The sequence below is a fragment of the Equus asinus genome, chromosome 2 (genome assembly GCF_041296235.1).
Source record: "Equus asinus isolate D_3611 breed Donkey chromosome 2, EquAss-T2T_v2, whole genome shotgun sequence".
In the NCBI taxonomy this organism is placed as follows: Eukaryota; Metazoa; Chordata; class Mammalia; order Perissodactyla; family Equidae; genus Equus; species Equus asinus.
The window spans coordinates 89,000,345-89,012,388 of NC_091791.1; the positions used below are offsets into that span (position 1 = coordinate 89,000,345).

Consider the following 12,044-nt stretch of genomic DNA (forward strand, 5'->3'; position numbering starts at 1 on the left):
TCTTTTATTTCTTTGAACACCCTTATAAAATTTATAATAGCTTGTTAAAGGTTCTTGTTTACGAATTGCATCATCTGTTGTTTCTAAGTGTATTTCCATTGATTGACTTATCTGGTTATGGGCTATATTTTCCTGTTTCTTTGCATGCCTGTTAATTATTTCCTGGATGCTGGCTATTGTGAATTACATGATTTTGGGTGCTGGATTTTTTTGGTATTCCTTTAAAAAATGTTGGGTACTTTCTGCCTTGCAGTTATGTTACTTGAAGTTCAAGTAACTTAATCCTTTTTGAGACTTTGCCTGAGCCTCTCTGAACTTTGATCTCTTTCTCCTCAGCTCAGTGGGGTCACGGACTCTGTTTGGCTCCCCTCCCTGAGCTTAGCCTGGAAACTCCTTGAGGCCTTCCTCTGGGGCCATGATAGGCCTCCCCTTGTTTGTCTTCCCTCACTCAGGGATCACAGTCTGTTGTGCAGCGTCTGAAAATTGTCGTTTCATGTGTTTTGTCCTATTTTCTGGTGTGATTAAATCCTGCCACAGTAAATCCCTCATGGGCAGAAGCAAAAGCCAGTGGTAGGTTATTTTAATTTTTGTTTTTTTGTTAGGTGACACTGGACTTTTTAAAATGTATTAGTGGCAAGTAAGTTTCCTTCTTCTTTGAGTTGCTTGTTGCCTGTGTATAATTCTAATGGTCTATTTTTTTCTTTTAATTTGCCTCCCTAGCATTGGAACTTCCTTCTTAGGTTTACAGAGTTCCCTGTCTTTTGTGTCCTTGCACGAGGCAACAGTCCGTGATGCTCAGTGTCAAGTGCTGTGGGGGACATGGCACCAGGTCCACATTCAATGTCAGGAGTGTTAGGTCTCCACCCTGCAGCATCCAGGGCCGGGCCTCACTGTGTAGGTTTTCTCACGGTAAAGGGGTTGCCCAGAGGATATGTGGTCAATTTTCTTTGTTCTCAAATCAGCAATAGTTGGTGGCTGTTACTTGCAACTAAGCATATCAGCTGGTTTAAGATGGTTTACTCATTTGTTTCTGTTGACTTGTCTTCTTATTGAATTTTAAGCATTCTTTATATATCCTGGATAGATTTTGTTGTCTGTTATGTCACTTTTCTCTGGTGAATGCTTATTTTTTTTAACTTTGTTGATAGTATCTTTTTAAAGATTTTATTTTTTTCCTTTTTCTCCCCAAAGCCCTCCAGTACATAGTTATATATTCTTTGTTGTGGGTCCTTCTAGTTGTGGCATGTGGGACGCTGCCTCAGCGTGGCTTGATGAGCAGTGCCATGTCCGCGCCCAGGATTCAAACCAACGAAACACTGGGCCGCCTGCAGCGGAGCGTGCGAACTTAACCACTCGGCCACGGGGCCAGCCCCACATAGTATCTTTTAATTGAATGCTCAGATTTATCAATGTTTTCTTCTAGAAGTTGTACTTTTGTAATTGAAAAATCCGTTTTTTCCCTGAGATAATAATAATAGCCTCTTTTACTTTGCTTTGCATATTTTGACCTTTTACCTTACCATGCTGCAAGGTAGGGATATAATCCTTTTCTCTTCTGGTAGGAAAAGCAATTGTCCCAACCCCATGTGTCTTAGAACTTTCTTCATTGTTCTACAGTGCCACCGCTGTCAAATGGCAAATGCTCTTACGTGCTTGAGTCTGTTTTATTGATCTATTTTCCTATCCCTACACCAATTCACACTCTTTGGATTTCTTTGACTTATAGTAAGTATTGATATCGATAGGGCAGATGCCCCAATCAGTTCACCTTTTCTGGAGTTGTCTTGGCTGTTCTTAGACTTGTACTGTCTGGTTTGTCTGCACACTTACATACACACACACACATCCACCCACACATCCTGCTCCAGTTTTGATTGGATTTGCATTGAATCTGTGGATTAATTTAGAGGATACTTGCCGTTATTGGGTTATTGAATTTTCTCCCTTATGAGTGTGGGATCTTTATTTTTGTAAGCTTCAGTAAAATTTTGCAATTTTCCACTATATATTTTTGGTTCAATTTATTTCTAGTTACCTTATATTTTTGTTTCTATTGTGAATGACATGTTCTTGTTGTTGCAATGTCTGGTTGGTTATTGTTGGTATATGGAATGTTTCTAATTTATTGATGTTGTATTAGCTCTCTTGTCAATCTTTCTTATTATTTCCAATAGTTTGACGATAGAGTCTCTTTGATTTTCTATGTAGACAGTTACAATATTTGCAAACAACAGTTTTCTTGCATTGTTTCCAGTCCTTAGAGGTTCTTTTTTCTTTTTTCTTTCTTTTCATTGCTTGGGCCCTGTATCTCGTGTAATGGTCAGTAAGGGTAGGGATAGCAGGCATTCTTTTTTTTTTTATTTTCTGAGGAAGATTAGCCCTGAGCTAACATCTGCCAATCCTCCACTTTTTGCTGAGGAAGACTGGCCCTGAGCTAACATCCGTGCCCATCTTCTTCTGGTTTATATGTGGGACGCCTACCACAGCATGGCCTGCCAAGCGGTGCCATGTCCGCACCCAGGATCCGAACCAGTGAACTCAGGGCCGCAGAAGCAGAACATGCACACTTAACCACTGTGCCACCGGGCCAGCCCCGAAGGTGTTCTTAGGTTTTCTTTAAATTTCTGAGAATATGTCTTAAATGTTACCATGAGGTATAATGTCAGCTTAATATTCTGAATAGGTAACCTTTTCTCTAAGTTAAAGCAATTCCCTTCTGGTTCTTCCTTGAAAGACTATTGAAGTTTTCAAATGATTTTTCTTTATATGTTCGAATGATAATGGGATTTCTCTCTTTTATTTTGTTGACATTTTTTAATATGTCAATTTACATTGATAGATTTTTCTGATACTGAGCATATTGATATTTCAATTCCTGCGATAAATCTTAGTCTATGCATTTTTTCTTTGTACCATTTAGTAATATTTTATGTAGGACTTTTGCATCTATGTTCATTTTTGAGTTTGGCTTATAATTTTTCCTACTTGTATTTTACTTATTTTGTTTTCATGTCAAGAGTTTACTAACCTTTTTATATAAATTAGGTGACTGTACTTTTTTAAAAAGTTCTCTAAAACAATTTGCATAAGAAAGAGATTTTTGCTGATTGAAAGTTTAATAGAATCTCCTCTGGAAACCTGTTGGGGCGCAGATGCCTTTTTCCTCCTGAGGGTGAGATTTTCGATTATTGGTTTAAGTTTTTAAAGGTTATTATACTGTTCAGTCTTTCTACGTATTCTTGAGTAGATTTTGATAATTTATAATTCTCTATGAAAGTTTCCATTTCATCAGATTTGTCTAAAGGTGCTCATATTTGCTTATTATTTCTAAAAATGATAGTAGGATCTGTGGCTGTGCCCTTTTTTATTTTTAATGTTGCTAATTGAGTAGTGAAAGTGGTTTGTATATTTTTAAGTCTTTTTCAAAGAACCAGTCTTTGATTTTGTTGATTATTCTAATGTTTTAGTTTATTTTCTATTTGCTATTTTTCTTTCTCGTATCTTCCTTTCTACTTTTTTGGTGCTGCCTCAGTTATTCTTGGCCTTTATGATTGAATACAGAATTCATCTGTGTCATTTTTTTGTGATTAATGTATTTAATATCATACATTTCCCCCTTAAACAGTGCTTTAGGCACTTCACATTAGTTTCGATATGTTGTCCTTTCATTGATATTTCTTAATATGTACTTATAAAATTAATTCATATGTATAGTTCATAATTTCTACTTGATTTCGTTTTTAACACATTCAATAATGCACTTTTTAGTTTCTAAAGTGCTTGTTCACTATATTTTTTATTGTTGATTTTGTAATATGGCATGTCACAAAATTTCTAAATTATAATATTCAAGGCTGCCATGATGCAGGAAACAGTACTGATGCTCAATTCTAAAATTAGAGAAAAATATCTCCCTTGGCTTCTGCCTGAAAGCTTTTGTGCAGTGAAATTAACAGAGTAGTTAGCATCAATTCTATAATAAAGCCAGCAGTGCGTTTCCTAGGAATGATTCATGTTACATTCTTCAGTAGAGCCGAAAACAACTTTCTACATTTGTTAACATTTTGCTGATTTGTTTATTATTAATGCAAGGAGTTAAAGTGAGACTCATGTAACACTATGGTTTATCCAAGAAGTAGACTCTGAAACACAGAAGAATTGTATTCTGTCGATCCCAGTATACAGGTTCTATATGCACTATATATCTCTATATTTAAATATATAGGTAGTGTATATTTAGGATTTGCCTGAAGAGTACTTTCTTGAATAACATGTAAGTAGGAACAAAGAGATTGCTTAAAAATCAACTTCCTGAGGATAGTCCTGGAAGAAAGATCATGTGTGCTATGTTATTTTTTCCAAGCAGGGAGAACAGTGATTAATATAGGAAATAAAGATGAAGTGACTCTAAAACAGGGAAAGTGAGTGCAAATTTCCCTCCTGTAGCTTTGCTTGTCTCAGGAAGGCTCAGCCCTTCCTTCTGTGTATCCCTTTGCCTTTGATGCATTCTTTCCTTCTCTTTGTTCAGGAAAAGCTCAGAATCAGCGAGATGAGCGTGACAAGGACGACCTGAGCTTCTGGGTGTCTTCGTCTTCATCAAATCAGGAAAGGACGCGGAGCACAGTGCCTCAGCAGGTAAAACTGGAAGAAGAGGGACCTCTGCTGGTTGACTAATCCCCGATTTGGCTGATACCTGGATCCCTGACCAAGCTCTCCGAGGAACAGGCGTCTGTTTTGCTCTCCTTACCACGAGGAATTCTCAGTTCTGGGTTACTCTGATGTTGAAGATGACCAAAATAGGGATTTGAAAGAGTGGAACAGTTTGTAACTCTAAAGAAAACCCCTTTTGATGCTATTCGGGAAATTTTACTTATTTTGGCACCTATTTCATTTTGTACTACTAACAGAGATAAAAAATAAATTTCACATAAAATTTGAAGGACCTTTAGATATACTGATGGTGGAATTTTTAATGGGTAGAGACAGCATGGGGCAGTGTCTCCAAACCGTGGGAAAGGAGAGGGTTGCAAAAAATCCAGAGCAAAAACTCTCACCTTGACACATTACCCCTGGCACTGTCTCCACAAGGAGAGTAGAGCACAAAAAGGGAAATGCATTTTCATCTGGTGGGTGCCTTCCATTCTTTTCTCTTATCTAATCTACTGGAGCTTTGGGACTTCCATCATGTTGCTGTCCTCATCCTCACTTCCTGTAAGTTCCAGCATTAGTAAGATGGAATCAGTGCCCAAAACAAGCACTGCTTCCCCCACCGTCCCAGTTCACTTGCCACCCCGCCGCCCCTGCCCCCACCCCCAGGGCTGACAGTCACGCTGCTGCTTTGAAAAATGACATTGTAGTTTGTTGTCTGTCATACAGGAGGCTGTCCGTTCCTCTGTGACACAGCAGTCTCTAATTCTTAGCATCCTGCTGGGCTCGCAGCCCCACTGTTGATACTCTTCTCTGAACAGAATGATTTTCTACTTGAAGGAGAGACGTTTTAGAAGTGAGCAACTTGATCGCATGTCCTGAGTAGATCCTTTATGTAACCTTACTTGAGTACCTTCTAGAACTGAGTACATTTTATGGTTTGGGGTGGGATTTTCTCCCCCCTGTATTTTGTGGCTTGACCTATCTAGGGTGAGTTTTGGTGTGCTTTAAAGTTTCCTTTTAGAAAAGAGTATCTTGGAACATTTCTGGATGATTTTTAGCGTATGTTGGGAAAATCAGCTGATTTTATCAGAATTTACTTTTCTTATGTTTCCTGGCTCAATTAATTTGATGTTATGGCCACTGATGCCCTTTCATTTATGATGCTGTCCCTAGGAATTGTCTAGACTCATAGCCTTGTGAATGGTTAGATTTGGAAGACAGATCAAGAAATTTTTATTCCAGCACTCATTTGAGAGGTGAAGAAACTAAGTCCCAGAGAGCTGAGATGATTTGTCTGCAGTCATACAGCTCTTTAGTCACAGAGAAAAGTCTGGGAACCAGGCTCCTATCTCCTAGTATTACTGTTTTCACTTTGTCCTCAAAAATCCTTGGCATATGCAGGGCAGAAAAGCTAACTGAGGCTTCTCGGAAAAATTTATCCAGCCTTTTCTTTAATTTGACATTAATTTGATTCAGTGAACAATCTCCAAAAAGACCTGGCATCTTGATAATTTAGTATATTTCTCCTGTGCCTTCTTGACATTGTTAGCCAAAACACATTTCATTTAGTCACAGACATATTCGAGTCCCAAGGGAGCCTTTCACTTGAATTGCAGCCGTCTAGAATGGTTTGCTTCTTTGAGAAATGTAATCAAGTGGATTTTGAAGCGTGACTTAAAATATACCTCGGGTTTAATTACGCTCAGACTTCTCACTCAGCTGAGGGCACTTTTTCTTGGTAAATGAGTTACGTGCAAATGGCGCTGTAGACCCATCTCATTGGAGATGGGAGGGGTTGTGGGTTTGATAGCACTACCCAAATTCTTTTCCTCCATCCCATCTCAGTCACAATCTCCACATTCCTATTTTAATTCTGCTGAAATTAACTTTTAGGATTTGTTTTACCAATAAGTGTTGATAAACTAATATTCAGGACTAGATCAACTCTGTAGAACACATTTCATTTAATTTATTGGTTATCCATGTAGTTTAATGAGAAGGAATCTTTGGGGGACATTTTCCCTTGATGTTTTAAAGTTAAATAATTAAAATACGCAGAGCAGCATTAACGAACGAGAGCTAGTGTAACTATAGTTCTATCAGACAAAAGAGACTTAAAAGCAAAAAGCATGGGCCAGTAAGAGGTCACCAAATAATACTGAAAGGTTTATTTCACAAGAAAGATATAAAATTCTAAGTTTATAAGTACCTAATAACAGCTTCTGAATATATAAAGCAGTATTTGACAGAATTGATAAATTCACTATGATAGTGAGCCATTTTAAAATATCTCTTTGATTAATAGATTAATAGATTAGATGGTTGAGTATAGAAATTACCAAAAAAAACCCCCCACTATTAGCAAGCTAGATATAACGAACATATATAGAACTTGTATCCCAAAATTAGAGAACACACATTTTTTTCAAGCATACATAGACCATTTATAAAAATTTACTGTGTACCAAATCAAAATATACCTCAACCAATGTCAAATAATCTTTCTAGTACTGCCTGTGGTCTCTGACAAAGAAATTCAGTTAGAAGTCACAAAAAGATGAAACATACATTTGGAATTTAAAGACAAAAGGTGAAACATACAAAAAGATGAAACATACATTTGAAATTTAAAGGCACATACTTCTAAACTCATGGATCAAAGAAGAAACGATAAGAGTCAGTCAAAGGATTTAGAATAGATTAAATACTAAATTACTATGTATAAAAACCTGTGGTTTGTTCATTATGCAGTGGTTAGCAAATATAATGGTATAATCTATACTGTCACATTTACAAGGATACTGATATATAAGCACACATGGGAGTGAATCTAAGAAAAGGTGTGAATTGCATTTATCGAGAATATCACAAAATGTTTTGATGGATAACTGTTCATATTAATGGATAATAAGACAGTATAACAGAGATAACAGTTATCCCTAATTTAAACTACAAAATTAATTTAATTTCAATTAAAATTTTAAAGTTTGTGTGTGTGTGTATATTTGTGAGATTTGATCAGCTGATTCAAAAACTTACTTGGGAAAACAAGGCCAAGAATAGGCAAGACAGTATTAGGAAATGAAGGAAAAGTGTGTGTGTGGAGGAGGGAGCAGCTGGCACTGCAGGTGATCAAGACTTATCTTAGGGGCCGGCCCGTGGCCGAGTGGTTAAGTTCACAAGCTCTGCTTGGGCAGCCTGGAATTTTGCTGGTTTGGATCCTGGGCGTGGACATGGCACCACTCATTAGGGCACGCTGAGGCAGCGTCCCACATAGCACAACCACAAGGACCTACAACTAGAATATACAACTATGTACTGGGGACTTTGGGGAGAAGAAGAAAAATAGAAGATTGGCAACAGACGTTAGCTTGAGTGCCAATCTTTAAAACAAAAAAGTCTTATCCTAAAGCTGTGGGAATTAAGGAAATGTGGTGATAGTATGGGAAGTGGCGGATAAGACCAATGAAACTGCATGGAGAGTCCAGAAAAAGACTCGTGCATTATGGGAACTCTTTGTGTGATGGGTGGTACTGTGGATGGAGTAGTCTGCTCACTTAATGGTGCTGCTACAATCGGTTGTTCTAATAGGAAAAATACGCTGCATTGCTACCTGTGAGGAAAGGTCAACACAGCCTTTTTTCCTTCACAATGAGAAAATAATCTTGCGTTGGCCTAGCACCCTCTTTCTCTGGAAACCTGATAAAGGTGGAATGTCGGCTGTGTTACTGGGCAGCATTGGTTGTGGTAAAAATGACTCCTGGACCAGAAGCGTTATGACGAGGGCGATAAACGTCTGGTCAAATGTACAGATGGGGTGAATTTGGGAAGTCCTTGCTGTGATCCCCAGAGGTTAGGTTCATGGGTTGTTACAAGACATACTGGTTCCTGTGTAGCTTGAGCTTCTGAGCCAGGGGGCCTTAGGTACCTGCCCACGTAGCTGACCGCCTTACCCCTGAGCTGACCCTCGAATGCTGTTGGGGCCCGGAGGAGGGCAAGGCTAAGACTGTCCTGGTGACATGTTGTGGCCCCTCCTTATATCCTTCTGCAAAGCTCATCTGGCGCCAGGCGTGGCCTTTTGGATCTTGTGAGTGTCCAGGTGAAAGCAGGAGCGTTGGTGGTGGTTGGACACAGTGAGCAAATTACGCTATACACTCAGATTGATTCTAGGTGAGTTAAATCCTCAAGTAGTAAAAGCAAAGCTTAACAAATTTTAGAAAAATATGTGAGAATTGTTATTTTTCTTACTCTCTTGGGAAAGAATTTTTTAAATGTATGTTTTATATATTATTCAAAATTGCAGCTAGCTAATCCATTAGAATTCAGTGTATTCTAAAATTCATACTGCTAAAATATAAGTTAACCTTATATTTCAGACAGTGCTTACTCATGTTAGGCTAAAGATATAGCAAATTATATGTTTTGCCTTGTTCAGCAAAATGAATATGCTTGATAGGAGTACTGGGTGGTTGTTTACATCTTTCCATTAACGTGCTTGTTTTTAAAATTGTGTTCGGGTCTTTGTTCTGGAATGACAGCTGTATATATACCCACACGAGGTATTCCAGGTCTCGGAAGTTTCATGGAATTAAGCAAAACACATACACACACACATTAGCCAGAGGGGAAAAGATTAATAAGTTTTACAAGATCAAGGTCATCAAAAGATACTTTTAAAAGATGAAAAGACAGGACGTAGGCTGTGTCTGGAGATGCTGCCTGAGAAACAGAGAGGCATGAGATGGGGGCCAGACCGCGGAAGGCTACCTGGCCTGGTGACCTGCTGTTCCTTTTGCTCAGGATGCTTCCCTGTCTCCTTGCTCAGCTGTCCTTTTCTCTCTCAAGTCCTGGCAGCTGTGTCTCAGCATACTCTGTCACTGCATTCATGCTTCTTGCCGGCTGTAATTCCCATGTGCTTGCTGCATGTTTTCTCTCTTCTCATGAGAAATGTGTGCTCCACGAGGCTAGGACACACGCCTCTCTTGTTCAGTGTTTTATCTGTAGCACTTAGAACTGTATCTGTACATACTAGGCCCCCAGGAAAGAATTGTCAAATGAATGGATTAATTGAAGCAGAATTGAGGGCTAAGATATCGCTTACTAAATCTTTATTCGACTGTGATTTTTTCCCCTCTAATTGTGTTCAGTTTTGCTTACCAGTGGGCCAGGTGCTGTGGACAAGGCTGCACGTGCAACACAGTGGACGGAAGTTCCTCGGGCAGGACAAAACCTCACGGTCGAGACAGACTAGAATCACTGCATCGGTTATACACGTATTAAAATAACGAATAAATAGCGTGCTAGGAACTTGCTATTCATGGCTCCCTAAAAGTGATAAGCTTTCCTCTGGGTTGCAGTAATAATGTGGTGTTGTTTTTAAAGAAAAATGAAGGTTATTTTTACCAACTTTTGGAAAATAACTTGGGTGATTCAATAAAAATCACTTGTGTATGTATCATCCTCTATACTCTGTTTTGACAGATTGGAAAATACTTAATAGGGAGTTACACATTTTGAGTGAGTTTCCAGGAGTAGAAATCACACTGTGATTGTGGTTTTAATTCTATTATTAAGACCTGATTGCTCTTCGTAAGCTAGAGAAGTCGTATTTCCTTTAAACTCTTATGTTCCTAAAATCATGGCCATAATTTTGTTTTTTTCTTATGCATGTAGGTTTTTGAAAATGAAGCTCGCCCAGAGAAAGTAGGAGTCTCTCTTCAGAATTTCCACCACAGAGATTATGAGGATCTTTTTGAAGACGCTGAAGACAGGTATGACTCCCGTGCTGCTTGAGGGAGTGTTGCGTGCGCTCACGTTCAGAGCCAGCCCTCTGAGCGGAGACGGCCAATAACGGCCCTCAAATGTTCGATGAACTGTTCAAGATGCAGCTCTTTGTAGTAAGTACAGCCTGATTTGGCTAGAATTAGGATGTATTTATGATCTCATAAGTATGGTATTAACACAAGAAAAAGATTTTCCTAAAGAATTCAACTTCTCTGTCATGTCAACCATTACCCAGTTCTGTGGCCTTCTGCACGTGTTGGAGCTCTTGGAGAGGGCGGGGTACCTAGATGTGGTAGAGCTCAGTACACAGCGAAATGGTATTAGAAATTATATCTGTTTCCAGAGAGAAACTAATGCCCTAGAAACAGTAGGACTGTTAGCATGGTGAATTCTCGGTTCTATATATGGAAAAATTTAAAGGATCAGGAGAAAAGTAAATTTCCGTTCGAATAATAATAGATCAGCAACTTACATGCTTATAAAATGTTCAAATTTATGATCTACATGAAAAACATATCGAATAAGGAAACATTTTATTGAGCCATATTTCCTTAGATATTTATAAGTAATATTAACCACAGTCCTGGGATAGCACTGAATTATAATGTGTATAGTATAAAACTTGTCTGTACAACTTTCAGAAGTGCATTAAATGAACAAATAATAGTGGCTCAGAGGGCATTTTGAGGTCCTATTCTATGCTAATAGTATAAACTATAGTATAATCAGTAGATACTAATTATATACTAAGCATTGTATACAAATACAAAATATTGCATAGTTCTTGCCTTTTAGTTTACAGTTTAATTAAGGAAAGAGACGTTGAAAAACAAATTTAAATACAGTGTAGTAAATATTATTATAGAGTCAAAGTCCACAGACTGGGTACAGAAGGCAGAGAGCTGCACGGGGGGAGCTCCTCACCAGCTTCTTTGAAGAAAAGATACCTTGGTTGAATTTCGGGTCTCACATAAATAGAAATCTAGCAGGTGAAAAGGGAGGAAAGAAAATTTCAAGATGCGAGGAACAGTTTGAGCAAAAGTAAGGAGTTGTGAAAATCCTTATTAACGGTGAGAGGTGTTATGTGTTGGGAGTTGTAGGTTATGTGTGAATTGGAAGGTCAGGGAGCTTGAGAAGATGAGAGGGAGCGCTGAAACTATAATGTGGGCCAGGGTGTGAAGGGTCTCAATATATGTGAAACCGAGGACTATACGTTTTATTGTCTGTGAGGAAGCACAGACGGAGTCTTTTTGTTTTATTCGTGCGTGTCTAGTGACTATCTATCTTTATCCATTATCTAGAAGGGAGATTGCTGGCAGCAAGGTAAAAGTTAGCTGGTAGGAAATGGAGAACAACAACACTTATAGTAAGTCAAGAAAAGATGAAAAGGAGAAAGAGTTAAGAAACCTGAAATTACCCACAGAGACCAAAAAAGGGCATTTATTTTGTTAAGGTTGAAGCATAACGTGCATGAAGGAAATTAGTAGAGAGACGAAGAAAAAGTAGGCAGGAGCCAGGTTGCTAACGTCCAAAACGTAAGTGTCCAGTAAGGAGCCTTGTTTCATCCTGAAGTTGGTGGGCAGGTGTAATTAAATTTGAAGTTTAGGGCG

The 12,044-nt window shown here is 38.5% G+C and overlaps 1 protein-coding gene across 1 annotated transcript in view; it reads left to right on the forward strand.

Moving 5' to 3' along the window:
- The first annotated feature begins 8,155 nt into the window (after positions 1–8,155).
- The window catches only part of PTPN20 (protein tyrosine phosphatase non-receptor type 20), a 66,580-nt gene continuing 62,691 nt past the window's right edge, over positions 8,156–12,044 (forward strand). The window contains exons 1-2 of the mRNA XM_070519473.1: positions 8,156–8,197; positions 10,324–10,421. Coding sequence (XP_070375574.1) covers positions 8,156–8,197; positions 10,324–10,421 — 140 coding nt within the window. The remainder of the gene's footprint in view (positions 8,198–10,323; positions 10,422–12,044) is intronic.